We start from the raw sequence: 22,169 nt of genomic DNA, 5'->3' as shown, positions 1-22,169 counted from the left end.
AACTCTGAATTCTGTGATGTCACCAACAATTCTCAATGGTGAATTTTCTTTATAGCTGTTGCTGGATGCTGGAGCAAAGGTAGAAGGTTCTTTAGAGCACGGCGAGGAAAATTACTCGGAAACTCCTTTGCAACTAGCAGCAGCTGCTGGTAAGGACTCTTCTCCTGTGGGAATAAACTCTTCAAGTGAAGAATGTGACTTAGTTGTATAAATATAGGAATTTTTTAAAAATAAAAATCTCTCTTGGCATACAGGAAATTTTGAACTGGTGAGTTTGTTGTTGGAGCGAGGTGCTGACCCCATGGTAGGAACAATGTACCGAAATGGAATTTCCATGACGCCACAAGGTGACATGAACTCTTTCAGTCAGGCTGCGGCACATGGACACAGGTAGGATGGGAATGGGTCTGGCTGTGTGGAATAAGTATGGTTGGCCTGAAAAACTGACATGGGTGGACTGACATCTGATCTTCACTGTTAAAATTGAATCATACTGCACACATGATGTGGACTGTTTGACAGTCCGGTGTGTACAAGAGACTGAGATTGGGTTTAGAGATTTGTGTTAGCATGTGATTTTGATCAATCTGAGGCACACACTGCATTTTCAGCATGTGGAAATGGAAGCAAATGCCTTCTGAAGTGTGGCAGTTTGTTGTTTACAAAGTTATAGTCAATGTGGAAGTGCCAGTGCATGCTGGAGACTTCCCCCTGAATTTATTTGCACATTTCTAGAGGTACCTGCTACAGCCATAACTGTGATTAAACAAAGTTTTTATGATTAGTATTACAGTATACTGATATTTTTGCTTGTGTTAAGATTATGTATGTGTCTGGAGACAGCATGTTGGTAGCGTGTTATAAATTTAAAAATGAATTAAATGAACAACTGTTATGTATGATCAGTTATTTGTGCCAAATCCAGGTACTAATTACAATGTTATGGATCAGTATTAGGACCTTCACATTCATACTTTTCTACTTGTAGCCTTCCAGAGGAACGTAGATGCAGGTTAGAGACAGTATCTACATTATATTTGCTTAGAGAAAAGCGCTAACAATCTAATGATACGCTATGCAGCTGTCAGGGCTGGTTCAGGCAATGCTGCCCATCTGCAGCCAAAGAGCAGTCCCCTGCAGGAGTAGGGTGGGGTGGGGAGGGAGTTTGTAAAAATGCCTGTGTGGTGCCTAATGGGGTGGAGTGGGAGATGCTTCATGCTGTCAGAGAGAACTGCAGAGCAATTTCCCTTGTGGAAATCAAGGCTTCCCCCCCTTTATTATGACACCAATTGAGACATCTCAGTGGTTCACACACTCCCCATCTCCCAGCTAGTTTTACAGGAATGCTCCCTCTATTGTTCCTCTACCCACACATCTCTACCCTCCATTCCCCAGGACATACTGCTTATTCTCCCTCCCCACCCCACCCCACATTGCCACTTATCCCTACCCTGTGCTTAATTTGTGCCAGGGCTGAGCCCCGGTTCCCATAGGCCTGGCAGTTCCTAGTCCCAGCACCCCTGGGCTTGTGGTACCAGTTATGAAAGTAAAAAATATGCTTGAACCCCAGCACTTCCTTCATTACAAATTAAGTGCTGCCCTACCCTGATTCTCCACACAACACCACTACACAAGAACTACTCTTCTGAAGCCTATGGGCTTACACTGGTCTAAACCTGGTGGGAGTGGAGTATCCAAATCCATACTGCTGAGTTTTGAGCTTTGCGGCTCAGGGAAATGACTTTGCGGCTGGAGTCCCAGCTTTGCTTGAACCTGCGCTTCCAGATGTAGTTGGATGATTAGTAGCTCCAGCTTTACCAAGACTGCTGTGACTGTTAATTGAGAGTAATGGTGTTTTCCATGGTGTTAGACAGTTCCCTTTTTCAAGTTTCATCTCTATCTGTTATTTGCTTCTAACTGCATCTTTTGTGAAAGGCACTAAAGAGTTTCTAAAGACAACCCCATTTCCCCATAGTCTGGGATAGATTGGAAGCCTGTGTGGAAAAACCTTGGCAGAATCCTTTAACAGTCACTGCTGGATCATAAGTTTCTGTTTTAAGTTTCTGCTGCACATATGACATTTGAACGGTGCTCCTGCTGGTCCTTAGAACAATGGAATCCACCCAGCAGCTGCGATGCAGGCACAACTCCTGAAGTGGAAGGAGTATTGCCTGCATAAGGACTGCAGGCACTGAGCACTATGTGAATTAACACTTTCTACAATAATTCCAGATTGGCCTTCTTGCCCTGTTACAGAAAATGTCCCACTCAGAAGGAAAACACAGTAGCTAACTCCAGTTTTCTCTCCTTCTTGCATTGTGGCTGACAGGAATGTGTTTCGTAAGCTGCTTGCTCAGCCAGAGAAAGAGAAGAGTGATATTCTGTCCCTGGAGGAAATACTGGCTGAAGGAACTGACTTGGCAGATGCTGCACCAGCTCCTTTGTGTGCCAGCCGCAACAGCAAGGCCAAACTGAAAGCACTGAAAGAAGCCATGTACCACAGTGCAGAGCATGGATATGTGGATGTCACCATTGACATAAGGAGCATAGGTCAGTCTTGATGTCCTCTGCACTTTGTCTCCCAATGGTCATGTGTGCTTTGGTGGGCACAATGCCTGTCACTCCCACTGACTACCTTTGAATGTTCCTGAGTTTTATGAAAGCAATAACTGGGGGGGGACTTTCAATGTATGTGGGAATGCAGAACGGGGGAAGTAAGTCAGTATAAATTGGGTTCAAAGCTGTGATTCTTGGAGGATCCATGAAGTCCGTTTTATTTTAATGCTGAGGAGCCATGGCTGACTGAGGTAATATTCCCAGTGTGGCGTGTTTTGCTTTTCTTTTCACAGTCATGTATGCCACGCATCACAAAATGTGGCAATTCTCACACATTTAGGCAGATTTCTTTCTGTTGTGTTCCCTCATGAAGGGGGTTGAAGGGTCAGCCACATGCTCCAATTTGGCGTATTCTAACAGCGTTCTTCAGAAGCACATTGGGCAGTTGGGTGGGAGTCACTGAGCGTGAGCCACATACAGCGGTAGTCACCCCCTCACGTGGAGGTGCTGGAGAGCTGATACACCAGGCCTTTTCAGCCCCAGTACTTGGTAGAATGCCAGGCATGCCTCATTTGTTCAAAATGCTTCAGCTGCTCAGCTTTGTAGGCTCTGGCCCTTGGTGGAGCTCAATAAACACTCTGGCTCAAAAGAAAGGATGAATTGCTAGGACTGGCTTCTTCACCTCTGCTTAGCTAGGTGTCCAACTAAAACAACTGGGCAGCTGTGCCATCACTTCATGCACCAGCTCTCACAACCACCCACCTGCTTTCAAACACCACGCTCCTTTCAGAGCCCTGAGGAACTGGCCTCTTAACGATCAGAGAACCTTCTCCTTTTTGCTGAATGCAACCCTCTGTCAGCCGACGGTCAGGGCAGTGTGTGTGTGTGTGTGTGTGTTACCGGGAAAAGGTTTAACGTCCGTGACTTTACCGCTAGGGCCGGGGTCCCATCGCGGAGGGCAGCCAACAGGCTGACAGACGCCCCAGAGTTTATAGGAAGAGCTTATTACATCTCAGGTTTCAGCTGCTAGGATACAGGATCCCTTCGCAGCGGGCAGTCTAGGGAAGACTGAGAGATGCCCCAACGGATCTGTCACCTGGGAGTGACACGATCCAAAACGCCCAAGCTCTTTCTGTACCTGTCCCTTATGACCGGCTGAAGTTCTTTTAAATTGTGCTTGGTTCTGTTACAGCAACTGAAGGAGTCAGGTTAAAACTTAAACAGTTACAGGTTTATTAAAGAAGCTTATAAATCATATGGTTACAATGGCTATTGTTCTATTTCTTAACTGTTAGCAAATATAGATCTTAAAAATGGTTACAAAGAAAATAAAGATAGAAAAATAGAAATAATGGTACCAAGTAACAGCTTAATCTTTAAAGAGCTCTAAGTCTATGTGTACACTTAAGACAAAGGACTACATCCAGGGACAATTTTTACCCCCTTCTGTGCCTCTCGACTCCAGCGGGTTAAGCCAGGGCCGGTCCCTCAATTCCTAGGAAAGACGAATACGAGGTGGGTGTCTCCTTGGAACCTCGGGAGGTCAAACACCTAACCCGACCAGCAGATAGATGGTAGATTGACACTCAGAGTAAATGTGCTGCTGGACCCATCTTTATACCCATAGGGGTCTGTATCCTCATTCTTATCTAAGATGCCAAATTGTGTTGGTCCGTTTTGTGGCGCCAGTTCTTACAAGCAAATTTCAACTTAATTTACACTTGCAAGAGAGAGAACTAAATTGTGAGTACTAGACATTTTTTTACTGGGCGAGAGATTCCTCCCCCCTCGGACAGCTGTGTGTTCGTATCAAATTGGGTTTCAGTCAAGGGCATTCCTCGGCAGCCTCTTGGTCAGCAATTGGCGTATCTCTGTTTACAGCCATTCACGGTCACAGCAGCCTGCCATATCCGGAGCCTCCTGTTCAAGGCTTTTACTGCTCTGTGTGCCCTGCATGCTCCAGGCAAGCAAAGATGGATGTTACAGGGGGGTTCCTGTCTGGCTACACCCTCCCAGAGGGGGAGAGAGGCAGTGATTTGTTCAGTGCACTAATGGCGTAGCTCTGCAGCCTCTTCAAACACCTTCTCCAGGGGCAGTCAGTCAGTGCTCAAGGAAACCATTTTGTTCTGATTGTTGACTCTTTTACCACATGTGTGAATCAGTGCTTAGTGAGAGACCAAAAGACTTCTGCTGCCAATCGTGCCTCTGAGCAGCATATCCAAGAACACCGAGTCCTATAATCCCATCACATGGAGCATGATTTCCACTCTGAGTTGCAGTTTATAACAGGTTTGCATACACTCCACCCACAGATGGATGGAATGGTTGTGCAATTGGTTTAGCAAAGTACTGCCTACTAAGTGAATGTCAGAGGTGCCCATGGGAGCGGGCAGGGGAGGACTGGACTCAAGGGCCTGCCCACTTGTTGTGGTGGAAGGAAGTAGTGGGCATGCAGCACCTCTGAGGAACCAAGGTCTGTGGTGTAGACATGAGAGCCTCAGAGGGGAGGGGTATGTTTGTTCTTGCACTCTTCCACGAGTGTATCCCACCAGTGAGTGTGTGTTACTGGTCTCACGCTGCCAGAGGCTTGGCTGGTTAGTTCAAGCTGTAGTAGCGTATGCTTTTTAATTCTGGAAGTCACCAGTTTAATCCCTGGTGCGTCTGTCTAGATCAGTGGTTCCCAAACTTTTTGGCATCACGCCCCCCTTTTTGATTTTTGAAAAACACACACACACACACACACACACACACACACACACACACTAGCAGAACTTGTTGAGCAAAAAAAAAAGGAAAAAAGGAACTGAACAGAGTAGCAAAACTTGATGTGGGGGGGAGGCTGGGTCACCGACTCTGTGGGTGTTCTGGGCTACAAGCAAGCACCCACTGGAAAAAAATTGGGATGCTCTGCATCCGTAACTTAGCAGTAGGTGGCAGGCGTACTTACATGGTGTGCAGTGAAACCAGAAGGCACAAAGAGGCCACTGGCAAAACCAGAAGTCAACACCTTTGATTAGGAGGTCTCAAAATATTTCACACACTAATAAATGTATCCGTACAACACCCTGTGTGGGGAAGGGGGAGAGGTGTCATTATCCCCATTTTATAGATGGGGAACTGAGGCACACAGGGACTATGTGACTTGCCTGAGGTCACACACAAAATTTGTGGCAAAACAAGGAACTGAATTTGGGATTAGATGATATCTTATACTTGGAGGCATATCCCTGCAGTTTAGGGTTAAGACCTAGTGATGGACATTACTTAAGGAGGAAAAATAGGAGGTTGAATTCTAGGGCTTTCAATTTGGCATCATTCACAAGCCCTTCAGTCACACAATTAAAGAATAATTTAACTATGCCTCATTCTGTGATGATCTGGAATATACACATACCTTTAGCATTCATCTTTTTGTACAGGGGTTCCCTGGACACTACACACATGGTTGGAGTCTTTGCGAACTTCCTTTCAGCAGCACAGAAGGCCTCTCATCCAGTGCTTGTTGAAGGAATTTAAATCTATTCAGGAGGAAGAGTACACTGAGGAGCTCATCACACAAGGATTGCCTTTGATGTTCGAGATACTGAAAGCAAGTAAGGTAAGAGACATTCTGGCTTCTGAATAAATTAACACAACCCTCCCCCCGCCATAGTATTACACAGATCTCCTGAAACTCATTTCACTGTGTGAGATTTTCTGTATTTGTTTCCTGGTTTTCAAGTACAGATGTGTGGGTTAAAAAAAATAAAGACAGCTATATACATCTACTGCTAGGACAGCTGAATACTGACGCTAACAGTGAGCAGGAGAGACAACAGAAGCCAAAGCCTAGTGGTAAAATTAAAGTCACCAGGGTCAGTGTAGTACAGCAAGAGATGTTGATAGCTGTGTCACCCAAGGTCAGTATCTCTCTCTAGCTGGCTTTCTAGAGCCATACAGCAAGGTTAATAATTATATTTGCTTTGGATTTCTTGAGCCAGTTTTTGGATCCAAATATTATCCTCTCCCAAACCTTTCTGCCCCCATTGTGGAAGATTTTGTGAGGACTTTTACAACCTCATTAGATCCTATTTAGGTCAGAGAATATCAATTTCTTTCCCTTTAAAATCCAGCAGAAAAAAACCTTCCACTATCTTGGAGGCCTAATGTGCAGGCAAAAACACCTTCAAAATTCTTCTATATGTCAGCATTAATGCTCCCACCCAATATCATTTCTTTAGTCTGACCTTTTTTGACCCAGACAACCAAGCTTTTATGAGGTACATACAAGTATGCAGCTACAAGAGAGCAGGGGCAGGTGTCCAGGGACAGTGGAAATATCTTTCTCCAATGAAGGCCGGATATTTTCTTTTTAAGCTTGATTCAGCCAAAATTAGCTTCTGAGCTGTTCCCATTGACTTCAAAACACAACAGGTTTCTCTCCTGGAAAATCCCAATAAAGCTCAATCTATTATCGATAAGAAGCAAGTATGTTAGTGGCCAAATTGAGAAGCAGCAGGAGTCTGATACGAAAAATATTTGCTTATTATTTGAATTGTTGACGATGGTGTCCATTAGCAAGGTCCCCATTGCTTGTTTGCATGAGAGCGAGTAACATTTCCCACCTACCTCCTGAACACCAACGTAGGCAGTGTATATTCTGCAGTACCTGCAGCAGCAATTTAGTTAATGTTAAAAGACCTAGATCTAAGGCTATGCCTACACTGCCGAGAAAATTTGGAAAAAGATATGTAAATTGTGGTTCGCAATTTCCATATATTTTTCTGCTTTTTTTCTGAAAGAGGCTTTTCCGAAATTTGGCCCATCTTCACAGGGCCAAATTTCAGGAAAAAACTCCTCTTTTGGGACATTCCTTATTCCTCTCACTGTTCTGAAAAAGTGGACGCGTTCCTTGGACATGGCAGAACTTTTCCGGGATACCGGAGGTATTCCGGAAATGCTCTGCAGTCTAGATATAGCCAAAGTCACTGAATAACAAAAGATGGCAGTTGGTAGGAAGCCTAGACACAGATGTTGCCTACATTCCACTCCAGAAGGGACCAGGGCTCGGGCTCAAATATATATTCCTGTTTGAGTGAATTCCAGGGGCGAGGGCCTGTTACTGAGATCAGCCTGCCTCAAGTTCCTATGCGTTTCAGCTTTGAAAATTAGTTTATGCTGGATTGGTATCTGTGGAGGATTCCAGAGATAGTTCCAAGAAATTATTCTAAGCTCTGAAACATGTGGGCGCCTAGTAGGCCTAATGCATATTTACCCAGCACCTGACAGCAAGATGCCTGAGGTAAAACTAATTGGACTCAAACTATTAAGGGGATCATTTAGGAACTGTAATCTGGGAAGGGGGATATGATAAATTGTTGTTTTGTTGTGGATGACTGCAGCCAAAGCCAGTGGTTTTCACATGATCATCTTTAAAATAATGTATGTAGACGAGGAGTGGGCAAATAACAGCCTGTATCCAGTCTGCCAGAGTTAGCCTCTGGTAGGCCACCACCACTATATTTACCCGTGCCTCTGCAGCTATGGGCAATTGCAGCTCCCATTAGCCATGGATTACCATTCCCAGCCAATGAGAGCTTCAAGAAGCGATGTCCCGGCTCATGCTGCTTCCAGCAGCTCCCATTGGCTGGGAACAGCGATCCACGACCAACAGGAGCGACAGTCACCAGTACCTGCAGAGGCACAGGTAAATATAGTGGTGACAGCCTGTCATGGGCTAACCCTGGCGAACCACTGCTGTTTTATTGGTCAGTCCTGATGTACACAGAATTAAACCCTTCTGATGTGTTAGGTCTTTGGAAGTCTCTGTCTTGAGAATTGTTCTGCTTTGTCACAATGCCTTCTTGTTATGCTTTGGATTCACTTTAAAGCCAAAAAAGATAGGGGTGGAGCAGACCCTGAAGCCCTCTTCTGGAGGCTTGCGGCCTTGCCATACCCTGTTCAACAAACCATAGAGAAGTCCTCCAGGAAAGATAGAGTGGTACAAAGGATGTAACAAATCAGGGCCCAGCAAGCCAGTTAAAAGGAAGCTGTTGGGCCAGAGTAAGGCAGTTCCTCCATGGAGCTTAAGGGGCTCATTTGGGGTAGAGATCTGGGTTGCAGGAGGGCTGCCACTTCTAGGAGTGCAGGAACAGGCACTCGGCTGAAAGAGGGCCACTTGCCTGAGCTGAGTGACACCCTATTAAAGGGGGAAACAACTGAAATAGCAGAAAAAGCCAGCAAGAGATAATACACTATTCAGCTTCCCTCCACACTCTGTATACTCATATCATTTCATGCTCTTAGCTGTTCAGTGAATCACTGTAAAGACTTTTAAGATGTCTGCCAATGGCAAGAATTATGGCCATCACCTTGTCCAAATGGGCTTTTGTGAACAGCTCCTGCACAGAGAAAGGATCGAATATATTCAATGGCTACGTCTACACTGGCATTGTTTTCCGCTAAAAGCATTTTTGGAAAAGCATGTCTAGATTGGCAGGATGCTTTTCTGCAAAAGCACTTTTTGCGGAAAAGGGTCCGTGGCCAATCTAGACACGCTTTTCCACGAAAAAGCCCCGATCGCTATTTTCGCAATCGGGGCTTTTTTGCGGAAAACAGTACTGTGCTGTCTACACTGGCCCTTTTGCGCAAAAGTCTTTTGGAAAAAGACTTTTTGCCCGAACGGGAGCAGCATAGTATTTCCGGAAAAGCACTGACGATCTTACATGAGATCGTCAGTGCTTTTCTAGAAATTCAAGCAACCAGTGTAAACAGCTGGCAAGTTTTTCCGCAAAAGCAGATGATTTTGCGGAAAAACTTGCCAGTCTAGACACAGCCACTATGTATAAGGCCTTTTGTGTTTAGTATTTAGTTTGTTTAACATTTCTTGGCAAATTATCAGAGTTTATTACAAAAATTGAAAAAATGTTTGGAGTTTTCCAGAATAAATATTAGAGTAGATGTGACACTTACTTGTGCTTCTTTTTAAACTTTCAGGAAAGCCCCTTTTGTTCTGAAATGCAGACACAGGTTTTTTGTTTTCAACCTATTTTATCAAGAAAAATAATTAGCTAACTTTTATTTGCTTTGAATGCTGACAGCGATTTATGCTGTCTGTAAAGCTAGTAACATGTCCGTGGCAGGCATGGGACTGTCCCCAGCATATACATCAGCAACTAATTCCAGGAGTTCTACTATGGCTCCCCATGCCAGATGGAGAGATGGGTGTTCTCAAAAACAATAGCTCAGCAACCTGGGAGTTGTGGCATTTCTGAAATTTGGATAAAAATAAGTATCAGTTGAATAATGGCTTTTGTAAAACCCAGGCAATTTTTGGCAATACCAAAAATAAAAGGATTTAAGAATATTGGAAGGCGCTGATTTTCATAAGTGCTGGGGAATGCTTCACCCCCAGGTCTGCCCCAGGCTCCAACATCTTCCACCACAGCCCCACCCTACCCCACCTCTTCTTGCTCCACCCTCACTCTGCCTCTTCCTGCTCAATGCCAGCCCATCCCAAGCACGCAGTGTCCTCACTCCTCCAGCCTCCTGAATACTATGAAACAGCTGATCGTGGCAAGCGGGAGGTGTGGAGAGGACAGGGGAGGTGCTGATTCATGGGGCCCACCAGCAGGCGGGAAGTCCTAGGAGCTGAGGGGGAGATGATAGAGCGGCTACCGGTGGGTACTCACCCCACTTGCATACTCCATGCAAGGGCAGAGACTGTTGCCTCCATGCACCACCAGGGATGGAAATCCACACACTGAGAGGTGGGGAAGGAGCATGGCTATGGTTTGGACTCTGCCCCACAATTTGTAGAGCCAAGGAGCTGCAGAGAGGGTGGCATGGTTTATCCAAAGGGATGTGCCCTCCCGTGTGTGCTGTGATCTCAGGGAGGTATTGTGCCTCTTTTGCTAAATACCACAGGCTGGCCCCAAACATTTCCTTAAGTGTGCTGGGGAGTAAAAAATAAAGGTAAAATAAGTAGCTAGGAGACAGAAAGTCACTTAAAATTTCTTGGTCAATGTATAGTAGCATGTCCCATATGATGCGCATTATGATGTTTAATGTGTTGTACTTGAATGACAATTTATATTTAAGAATAGCAACACATTGCATTTCTATAAATAGTTCCATTTTTCCAGTAATCTCCAGCATTAATGAACTGAGCCTCATGGTGCCCCTGTAAAGCTGGTAAATCTTATCCTCATTTTGCAAATGGAGAAGCTGAAGCACAGAGAGGCATGCAGCCACATTTTCACCATGGTGCACTGCAGAGTGCTCTATACTGTGAAAATCAGGCCAGGCTGTCTAAAGGTGGGCACCCAGAAGTTGAAGCACCCACTGGCTACTTATTAAAAGTATGGCCTAAGTGACTCTCCTGCAATCACTGAAAGCACAGAACAGAGTCATGAATAGAACCTGGTTTGGTTATGCCTATTCTTGTATATTAGCTGAAAGACCTTTCTTCCCCTTACTCAGACTGAGCCTGAGGAAATATTCCTGGAAGTTCCCAGGCCATCCAGTATATATCTAAACTGCACACTAACCCCGGGACTGTGGGAACTGGGCTTGTGAACTCGGTGTTTCCATACCTGTCCTTGAGCATCCACACTGCATTGTATATCTAGATTTACAGTTATTAGACCAGGCTCTCACAGCTGTGCTAGCAAGTCTACACACTGCACTATGCAACTCCTTTGACTCGGGTCTAGAGCTTGACTTGCATCCACACTGCAGAATGACAAAACTTGGACTTGAGTCCTATGTGGCTCTGGCCCCCCTCCCTAGCAGTATCCAGATTTTAGGATCCAGATGCCAACTTTCCAATGGAAAACTTGCAGCCAGGCAGAACTGCTCTCTCCGTTTGGCTGACTGACTGATTGCAGTTGGCATTCTCTGCTCCCCTTTAAACACCAAAATGCTGCTGCTGTTGAACACAGAAAGAAAAACGTATTTTTGGAAACTCCACCTTTGAAACAAAGAATGGAAACAAAAACTAGAAAAACAGGCAAGACGGGTGCGCACGACTGAGCTGAAATCCCAAATAATGTTTCGTCTCAGAAATCATAGGGGTAGAACAGTCAGTAAATGTTTAGCAATGCACTGTGGCAATTAGGGAAGATTTCCAAGGCAAAAATGGAAGTTAGGCACCTAGCTCCCATTGATTTTCAATGGGAGTTGATCTCCTAATTTCCCGTTATGGTTCTAAGCATCTCCTCTTTAGCCAATGCATAATACAGAGATGTTTGCATTCTGCTGAGAGAGAAATATCAGAATGCACAGAACATTCGTGTGCCCAGCCCCGTGGGGGAAGGCTGATAGTCAACATGAAACCTTCACCAAGCGAGGAACCAGAGGTACTAGAGAAAGAAGTATCACCTAAAAGGTTTATAAATTTCCACTGAAAAGTGGATGTTTTCTAGGAGAGCGGGGACGTTTCCCAGCCATCTCTAAGCCTATGGTCCCCATCTTCTCACTACCTCTCCTTTCCCTTCTTTGGAGAGATTAGCTCCAGTAGAGGCTTTTGCCCAAAGCTGTCTTTGTGCTTGGGATAGTGCAGGGACTCCAGCTTGAGGTCGGTCCTAAATAATGGTGTGGGTCAGGAATACTGCTTTCATCCCCCAGTGTCCTTGTGCACCCATCCAAGGGTGCCTTTCATCTCTTAGCAGTGCCTGGATGCACGCTGTTGTGTCCTAGGAGCCGTTGCATACATAATGGAAGGCTCTTTCCGGCAGGTGGTAGGGGCTGGAGACTATAATAATTTTCATTTTATTTTTTGTATTGTAAAAGTTTGTACTAATTCAGCTAACAAAAAAATACAGTGCAACCTCTGAGTGAACCCTGGCCATGAGCAGTGACCGGTTTAGAGAATTCCCAAGATGATTAGTGCAATTTAGTCTGAACTTCAGATAAATAAATGATGGATCTTTTTTCTGGGCCCTCAATTGATCTCTTAAACCAAGTTTCCCCACACTTTGGTAATTGCAGCGTCCTATAGTGTTGTGTACCATCCTTTTCAGTACAGGTTGGACCTCTATCATCCGGGCTTCTGTAGTCTGGCATCATCTGTGGTCCAACATCCCCCTGGGTGCCGCCTGGGCCGGAGCACTCACAGGAAAAAAGCTGAGCCCCACACTCAGCAACTACTTCCCTGCCCTCCCAGAGCTTCCCAAAAGCTGCAAATAGCTTATTTGAGGTGCTCAGGAGGAGAGGGCGGAGGAGAATGGATGTGGCAGATGCTGGGGGAAGAAGCAGGGTGCTGCAGAGCCTCATGGCTGGGGGCCAGGAGCGCAGCCCCGCAGCTGGTGGCGGGGGTCAGGAAAACAGCCGAGAGGCTGAAGGGCTTGGTGTGCTCTAAGAGGGCTGCGCTTCTGGCCCCCAGCTGCAGGGTCCACAGTCACCTGTCTCTTCCTCCGAGCACTCCCCAGTCCCTGCTCGATCACTGTGGCCCCTCTGCTGCTGCTAGGGTGGAGCCCTGCAGCCTGTGGCAGCAAAGGGGCCAACATTGACTTCCCTTGGTCTGGCAGATTCCCTGGTTTGGGACCAGTCAGGTCCAAGGGTGCTGGTCCAGGGAGCTACAACCTGTACTTCTGTGTCTAAGCAATTCAAAATGGCCAGCACCTGAGTCCTCCACACACATAGGTCTTGCATTCTCCATGTGAGAAGTGACTAACAGGTATGGGGTGGCATGCTAATAACAGATTGTTAACCCACTGTCACCATGTTTCTGTAGCATAGATTTATATTCATACTCACCCAGATTTGATTTTACCTCCTTCTATTCACATACTTGACCCAAAGGACATTGGAGCAGAGGTTTCACCGTGAATAAAACGTGCTGTGTATATGACACCTGTGTTATCAGAGACTGGATGCACTGTTTCTATGATACGCCTGCCCTCTTCTGGTTCATCACCCAGGGATTAGACTCAGCTCCTGGAGCTGTGGTGTCTGTACACAATACATGGCTGTGATGTAAAGAACCTTTTGAAACAGAATCTTGGCAGTTTTCCCAGCATCACCAGTGATTAATTCCATTTTGCCATGGAAGGGCCCACATCCGGTGCTAATAAAATCTATTTTGTTATGCAGTTTGTTGCCTCTCACTGTACACTCAACCTCTAGGGCTTCCCTCCATTACAGTTTTTGATGAATACTAATTATGTGTATGCCACTTAATTGTCTAGGAACAGCCCTCTAACGTGACATTTAACCATTCTTCTTGCAGCTACTAAAAGTGAATTTTACAGCAGAAATACCTAGAGAAAGATGAAAAGGTTCACAGAGATGGCAAAGAAAATCTTTTACTGAAGTGGGGATGTTTATCCAGGGAACAGAGACTGACAAAAAAGTTTCCGCATCACTTAACTCCATATGTTTCTTTTATGGTAGGGAGAAGTGTTGGGTAGAATAATCATTCTTTGCCTGCCATGGACTGATTTCTCAACAGATTGGTACACCCTGGTGATGTCTCCCTGCTGGAATTGTCCACTAAGGCCATCAGCAAACAGCATAGGGTAGAACTGCCTTCAGGCTACATTATATTTTGTCAGGGGTGGCCAGGCTTCACGCAGCTCTAGGATCCAGGAAAGCAAAAGTGGCTTAAAGGCATCTTTTCTATACATCCCTGTTCCCCTGAGCTGCACCATGTGTCTCCTCAAAGAGGAGGGATACTAACTAAAAGGCAGGGATTGAGAGGCCTAGAAGAATTGTTACCTTAGAATGTTACTTTTCTGTTTAGAAGGTCCGTGTCTACTGTAGGTTAGTGTTTGGGGGCCTGGTGGCAAACTGAGTCTTTTGGAGAGATTTGAGGGCCTAGCACATTGGGTTTAGCAGGAACAATGGCAGGAGAAGGAAACCAGGGTGATGGGGAGGCTGGCATAGGTGGAGTTTGGGGCAGGAGAATGTGATTTAAAAACCAGATTCAAACCATACTCTAGGGCAGAGGTGTGCTGGGCTTCAGGGGAAAGGACAGGAATCATAATTTGTTAGCGAGACCGTGGAGGGGAGGTATAGGAGTGATATGGTCTAATCGACAGTCTTAGCAGCTGCATTTTGAACAGACTGAGGAAAAGCAGTATAGGAATGAATGAGGGTGTAAAAGAAAATCCTGACATGGACAAGTGTCTTAGAAGTGAGAAAAAAAGAAGAGTTAAATTTTAACCTAACTGGATGCAAAAAAAGCAATTTGTTCCTATTATGGTTCTCTCATGGGAGGTGATTCTATGGGGACTGAATGCCCTCAATAGCTATTGAAAGTAAGTGTTGAGTGCTCAGTATCTCCAAAATTGTGCTCAACAGTTCTCATGATCAGGACATAACATAGGACAGGATGAGGCAGGGAGCTCTAAGGAGCAAATTGTTTGGAATAGCCTTTTCTGAGCACTGCAGATCTTCAGCAAAGGGGCTTTTGGAAGACCATCCACACATACTATCCACTGGCTGGTTCAACCCCCCCCCCAACCCCTTTTGTGCTCTAGAACAGTGAGCAAGGGTCTCTGGTCTCGCAACTTCAGCTGTGTCTAGACAGAGAAACTCATTTTTCTCTCCAACCAATTCAATGCATGCGATCCCCAAAATACTGTAAATTGCTTTTGTTCTCTTCTAAAGAATGCTGTGAAGGCAGGAAGCTGCCTCTGTCCTTACAAAGCAAAATTTCTTACTGCCTCTCTATCCAAAATACCATCGCCATTAACTGGAGGAGCTGTGGTTCCCCCTCGCCTTTGTGTCAATTAACTCTTGGTTGGGGAATATCTTCATTATATCCAATGTCAAACTGTATTCCCCCTCATACCATATAGAAACACATCCAGCTCTGCTCCCAGCAACAGAATATCCATGGATGAAAGGAGATTGGCCTCAGTCCAGCTCAGCATCACACATGCTGGCAAAATCTTACCAACATCAGACTGCAGCAAAAAGACACATTGTTTGATCCTTCAATTTCAATGTCATCCTAGACAAAAGAAGCTCCTGCAGCCTTTACTTTCTAATCTTGTGCCAGGGGGACAGGAATAAGCTGATCCTATGGGGAAAAGAAGAATTTCCTCCCACAGTGTTGCATGATTGTGAAGGTATTTCACAGGGTGGGCTAGGTAACTATGGCACACACTGAACTATCGTATCAGTAATGCGAATGTCAGAAGGAATGTTGGACTTTTACTGGATTGTTTCTCTCTTCCGGTATGGCAATTGTCATGGACCGAGCGCCATCCTTAGTTGCCTGTGCTTAGCTCCCAGTTAGTTCAACAGGAGCCTTCCCCCACCCCACCCCACACACATCCAAGAGCAGAATTTGGCCTTAATTTTCTCTGTGCCAGCTATTTCTTACTCAGCAGCCCAGGATCATAGATTTCCATCAATGATGAAGGCCTCCTTTTATCTACCCTCTCTGCTGCTTCTTCCTGCCTGCTTTATTGTTAAAATCTGCAGGCTTCAGAGATCATTTCCAGTATCCACATCCCTCAAAGGCCAGCATATGTGTCACAGTCTGAGCTGCCTTGTTATAATGACTTTCCCCTTTCCCTTCCATGTCCTTGGTGTAAATGTATTGTTTGGGAACCAGTAATCTGAACTAGCAGTTACTTGCCCTCCTGTTGGTTTTTCAGATTAGAAATGTTTTGGCCTTTCAGTCATGTCTGTCAATCTTGTGAACTACTGATTGTATCAACAGCAAGCATATGTCTGGACTGCCCCCCAAATGAAAACTACTGACAGGGCTACAAATATGAAGTTCCACACTGGGTAAAATAGAATGATTTGTCTGGTCTTTGTTTTCTCTTATATTCTAGTCTATATAGAATTCTATGGTGCATTCATCAGTGTAGTATCTGAATGCCTTCCAGCAGTGCATTAAGCAATGTGACTGTGCATCTGTCATGTGTTGTTTGCTCTCTCATCTTCTCCCAGAGGGAGAAACGGGTGCAGTGGAGTGTCTTGTGTTGGTACCATGTGAGTTTATATATATATATATATATATATATATATATACACACCTGTTACTTTCTGTCAAAGAAGGCAAGGTCAAAAAATGCACCTTGCGCTTGTCATGGGAAAGTGGTGAGGTTTGTGGAGGTCCTCGGTTCTTTGGGGAATTCATTCTGTAGCCTCAGACCACTCCTGGTGAAAGTTGTCTCTTGCGCAAACAAGCTTTACTTATATTATCGGAAGTTCCATTGTTGCAAGGGTCTTCATCCCAGAGCTTTAGAAGATCTTTTAGAGACTTTGGCCCAGGACATAAGGATCTTTGACGTGAAGGACTGAGATCTTGAACTTAATTCAGTATTCTGTGGGAGGTAGGTGTGAAGAGCGGGAGACAGGTTGTTAGCCTGTGTTACTGAGGAGGTGATCTGCAGCATTCTGAACTAGTTGGAATTTCCTAAGTGCTGAAGGCTTCATGCCCAGATGTACTGCATTGCTGTAATCCAGCCATCGGGCGCAGAGGGCATGAATGACTGAAGCAAGGTCTTCACCAGGATGGGATCCTAATTATATGATCACTTTTCTATAAATCCATGTTCCCAGAAGAGATCAAGTTCCTAAGCCAGGCACACAAGCACCTGAGGGATTTGTTTTCATATATACATCCCACCCTGGTTTTTATTTGTGGACCTATGCTTAAATTCGACACTTTACGCCTAAGTTTGAACAAAGACTTTAATTATCTTACCCATTACAAAGATAGCTTCCCAAATTATCACCTCTAATATCATTAGCTCACAGACATTTACCTCCCCCCTCCCATCCCCCTTCTGTTCTGAAATTTGATTTGTCCTTTTCATATATGTTCATTTTTTTAATTGTATCCTTTGGTATATATGGTTGTGACAATTTTCTTCCACTATTTGATCTGAGGAAGTGGGTCTGGCCCACGAAAGCTCATCACCTAATAAACCATCTTGTTAGTCTTTAAAGTGCTACATAGTCCTGTTTTTTGTTTCAGCTACACCAGACTAACACGGCTATATTTCTATCACCATCAACCATTGTTAGTCACACAGCCTGGGCTGCACAACTCCATGTTCTGACCTCCGTCCCTTATCCCCTTTCATCGCCTGCCCTGCTCCACTTTTCTTCATTGGGACACAACGTGTAAATCTAGTGCACAGCCAGGTACTGTAACTTAGGCCCTGTCGACACTACAGATTGTAGCCGGGTTTGTAGTCAGTGACGTGACTCCCTCAAAACTCAAGATGTGGTTTGTGCCTGCATGCCATATGGGTAATACTCTGTTAATAACTTGTAGCTGCTGACTGTGCTTTGCCCAGGTCTGTGGCCTAAGCTAGTAGATAGCTGTCTTCCTGTAACCTATTTGTCACACCATTTTTTGCAGTATAAATGCCCCTCCTCCCACACACACCCCACATCCCTGTGTAACCAGGCTGGCCAGCCCTTCTCCTTCCCAGTTCTCTGTGTGGTAGGACACTCTAGAGAGCAGTGCTCCACATCATGCTAGTGGTGCCGCTGCCGGGCATGTCATCCGAACACTCTATGCCCTCGTGAGGCACTAGGGGATAGCTGCCCAGATTTCCCCATGATGCACTGGTATAAATACCTTTTGTCAGCATGCTAGATGTGGATGCTTAATCTTTGTTGACACTTGGGAGTGCTGCCAAAAAAAACCAACCCTGCTTTGTGGATGCAACTCAACCTTTTGGGTCAGGGTGAGTGTCATGAACCAGTAACCAAACCATAGTTGTACTAATAGCATGGGCAGAGCGTTCCACCATCCAGTCACTTTCCTCTTTAAATCTGACCTTAACCCTTCCTTTTCTCTTAGGCATCTGAGTCAAGTGCTTTGCTAAGCTTATTATGAAAAACACTAAATACAAATATGCTGCCGGTGTATAATGTCCTCCCTGTAATTCATTTCTTTAAGCAAAGCAGCAGTATTTTTCTTCCCTGTTGAGCTGTATTCCCTAACTCCTGCTCAGGTTTTCAGTGAAAAACACATTTCACCTTTTTTGGCAATGTGAGTTACTTCAAGGCACTTCTGAGTATTCCTCTTAACATTAAGCCTGAAATAACAGGAGATACATTCTATCCTTGAGTTTATGTGCACGTCTGAGAGCACAGTTTGTTCCTATGCAATTTTCTTACACTAATCAATACTTTAAAACAGTACTTCCAGTACCTTTTCTGCATCGCCTAATATTTTATGTAAATTAGGGAACATGTGAGTATTTCCAGATGCATTTACAATTAAAGCTTCACTTTCTGTTCTATGCACATATTTGTAAGGTTATGGATTTTTTTAATCTACCTGGCTATTCCTGTGGCCCCCCTTCACTGTAGTATCTGAGCTCCTTTCAATCTTTTAATGTGTTTATTCTTGTAGCACCCCGTGAGGCAAAGAAGTACTATTATCCTCATTTTACAGGTAGGAACTGAGGCCTAGCGAGATTCTCTTCTTGTGTTTATTGGCCTAGTAGTCCATTAAGTTCAATGAAGCTACCCCAGTTTTCACCAGCAGAAATCTGATATTTTCAGAAGCACGTAGTCCCATTTTTAAAAGTGATTTTGGCACTTTCAAGCCAAACTCCCACTTACTTTCAGTGAGTTTTAGGCTTCTAAGGGCTGAAGCACCAGATCTTTAAAGGTATTTCGATTCCTAAAGATGCCTAGTGGGATTTTTCACAGCTCCTAACTCCCATTGATACCAGCAGGTGTTAGTCACCTAGACACTTCTGAAAATCCCACTTTGTGCCTATCTACATCTTTAGCCACCTAAAAACCTTTGAGACTAGGACTTGAACTCCTAAGACACAGCCATTTTTGAACATTTACCTATAAATTACTTGCCCAAGATCACACAGAAAACTTGTAGCTGGGTTCAGTTCCTGGCTCTGCCATGGAGACTCAGGTTAGTGGCTGAATCACTAGATGATCTTTCCTTGTTTAGAGAAGCTAGTATAACACCATTCGGGCACATGCAGGGGAAAAGACACAAAATTCCATCCGACACATAACTAGAATTAAATTAAGAGATAATATTACAAGATATAGAACATCCATCAACATAAAAAGCGAGATCTGTTTTCAAGGAGCATTCGTACATTGCAGATATATTTATTTAGTAACTGTTGTGCCTCTAAAAAAGAAAATAAACCATTTCAGAAAGCCAGCTTAGTCATTTAGAGTAAAAATGAAATTCAATAATGAATTTAAATCCACCTTTCAGTAGAACTCTGCTAATCTTAACAGAGCCATTGATATGAAATTTATTTGGGTAAAAAGGCTTCTGGTAAAGTAATTTTTCATTTATGTGATGCATATTTGGAAGGAGAAATTAAAAAAAAAGAATAATGAGGGATTGGAGAAGAAGAATTGATAATTGTAAATTAAAATTTTTAATAGTGCTTTTGTTGACCACAATTTTTTCACCTTAGAATTGTGTACTATTCATGGAATTCTAAGGAATTATTTGAGAGAGTACTTGTCAATTCATAAGCTTATACTTCTATTTATTTCTTTTATTTAGAATGAAGTGATAAGTCAGCAACTGTCTGTCATTTTCACTCATTGCTATGGACCCTATCCTATTCCAAAGCTTGTTGAAATCAAACGAAAGCAGACCTCTCGTTTAGGTAAGTATCAGGTGAAGTGCAGATCACAGTGTTCACAGAATTGCTGCCCGAGGATTTGTAGAGAACAAAGGAAAGGAAAGAGAGCAAGTGTCAATGAAAATGATTGAAATAAAGTAAATCTTTAGGTTTCTAAGCATTGCTGTAAGAACTCTCACATCAGAAATGTGATTTCAGTTTGAATGCTCTGGCACTACGACATTCTTCTATGTATTATGCAGCCATTGTGGCCAGAACACACCTAATTGTAAAATGCAGAATTGGAAAAACTAGTCTAGGAGCCCAATCCTGCATATCTACTCACCTAAAATTTCCACTGAAATCGACAGGAGTCTCAGACGCCCAGGATTGGGGCTGTAGTTTTGCAAGTTACTTTTGGGTCTTTTTCCTTTACACTAAGGCCACACAGCCAAGTGATATAAAAGGGCTTTAGTGTACATGAGAATCCGGGCTTCTTGTGTTGCTTAGGTTCAGATATGAACAGGTGCAGAAAGAGAAGAGGACTAGAGAGCTATTCATTCTATACTTGTGGGTGAACTTTGAACAGTAGATGATGGATGGCTGTTATCATATATAAGTTAAAATGACTTTCAGAGTTTTTGAATATCTACATATCTTCTACATCATACTTTTCAAACCAGCTTTGCAGGTTTTTCTCATTTAAAACATGTCCCCTTAAGCTAGTGTCTTTTCTCACCAAAACAGGAAAATGCTTTCTGTGCTTTTAATCTGTTCCTGACTAAAGTTTTTCTTTTCCTTTTGTGATTCTAGATCCCCATTTTCTTAACAATAAAGAGATGTCTGATGTTACATTTCTTGTGGAAGGAAGACCATTTTATGCACATCGAGTGTTACTATTTACTGCATCCCCACGGTAAATGTCCAGATTTTTTTTTAAATAAATACAAATAATTTGAACATTTCTGTTGAGATTTGTTGGCACTAATGATTCAGGAAATGGGCTTCTTTCTCTGGGTTTGTTTAGATAATGATTTCTTGATAGTATGGTTTTGATTGGTTTGAAGGATATTTAACAAATGATGGGTTCTAGGCCCCAATCTTGCAATATGCTTTGTGCTTGCAGAAAAATCCTTGCCCCTGTACAAAAGTCATCAGTGATCCATGTGAACACAGGGATATACTTGCACTGAGCTCATTGCAGTATTAGAGCCCTAGTAGTGAAAGAGTCAAACTCCTTGTAGGCTTAGTTTTCATATATATTGAATTGCCAAAGCCTGCTTTGCACCTTTCCTATGGGCATTTTATTTACAGAAACAAGTGGCCATCACACAATCCATTGGGATAGTTTACATTTTTTTAATGGAATTCAGTGTACAGAAACATACCACATAACTTCCAGTGGCAACAAGATTAGAACTTGAAACACCAGCTCCAAGCCAGCTTCAAGTAGGGCTTCCTCCACATCACAGGCCTAGTCTAAAAAAAACCCAAACCAAAACAAAAAAAACAACTTGCATCAGTTTAATAATGGTATATTGTAGCTAGCTCAGTGCAAATGTTGTATAAACATTTTTATTTTGGTTTTCATGGCTTATTTCCATTTAACATGTGTTTGTAAACATATGGGTGCCCTCTAATCAGAATAGTCAGTTGTAAACAGATATAAATGCATCCATACAACAGCTTAACTAAGGTGGTTTTCAAACCTATTTTAGCTAAACTGATGTAATTGGGCCAACTCCAGCAAATACTTTTAACTGATAAGCTGGGCTTGCACTCCATCCAGAAGGTCTAGTTAACAACCATGAAGAAGGAATTCCAGAGTAAATGTTTCTGACAGTGCCCTGCTTACTTTCACCTGAGTTCAACTCTTGAGATTGTTGAGAGAAGCACCTCATTTGTTCGGGGTGGGGGTGATGTATATGAAGGGAAGATTGTTTCTTTGATAGTCAAGTCCCAGACTCACTTGCCTAGCATTGAAAGGAATCTCATCAACATGAGCTGCTTGGCAAACAAGAGGAAGCTGTGGCTGTGAGTAGTCAGAAAATAAGAGAAATGAACCAAACCCCCTTTCTCCCCCCGCCAACC

The 22,169-nt window shown here is 43.8% G+C and overlaps 1 protein-coding gene and 1 long non-coding RNA gene across 5 annotated transcripts in view; one reads left to right on the top strand and one right to left on the bottom strand.

Moving 5' to 3' along the window:
• Positions 1-22,169, top strand: part of ABTB3 (ankyrin repeat and BTB domain containing 3) — a 288,887-nt gene that overhangs the window by 242,744 nt on the left and 23,974 nt on the right. For all 3 annotated transcript variants that reach the window (XM_075938314.2, XM_075938306.2, XM_089781594.1), the window contains exons 8-13: positions 56-149; positions 255-390; positions 2,330-2,550; positions 5,976-6,154; positions 20,018-20,123; positions 20,892-20,994. In XM_075938314.2, the coding sequence (XP_075794429.1) occupies positions 56-149; positions 255-390; positions 2,330-2,550; positions 5,976-6,154; positions 20,018-20,123; positions 20,892-20,994 (839 nt within the window). The remainder of the gene's footprint in view (positions 1-55; positions 150-254; positions 391-2,329; positions 2,551-5,975; positions 6,155-20,017; positions 20,124-20,891; positions 20,995-22,169) is intronic.
• LOC102445945 (uncharacterized) lies at positions 3,799-11,906 on the bottom strand. 2 transcript variants are annotated; one of them, XR_016350545.1, is made up of 4 exons: positions 9,508-11,906; positions 6,824-7,003; positions 5,951-6,074; positions 3,799-4,790 (listed from the first exon to the last, which is right to left on the bottom strand). It is a non-coding gene; the product is annotated as an uncharacterized LOC102445945 (long non-coding RNA). The 2 variants fall into 2 exon arrangements; XR_016350548.1 differs by having other exon boundaries at positions 6,824-6,978.

Source organism: Pelodiscus sinensis, chromosome 1 (genome assembly GCF_052426305.1).
Source record: "Pelodiscus sinensis isolate ZL-2025 chromosome 1, ASM5242630v1, whole genome shotgun sequence".
Lineage (NCBI taxonomy): Eukaryota > Metazoa > Chordata > Testudines > Trionychidae > Pelodiscus > Pelodiscus sinensis.
Note: the sequence above shows the minus strand (reverse complement) of the source record. Positions and strands in the feature narration are given on the sequence as shown.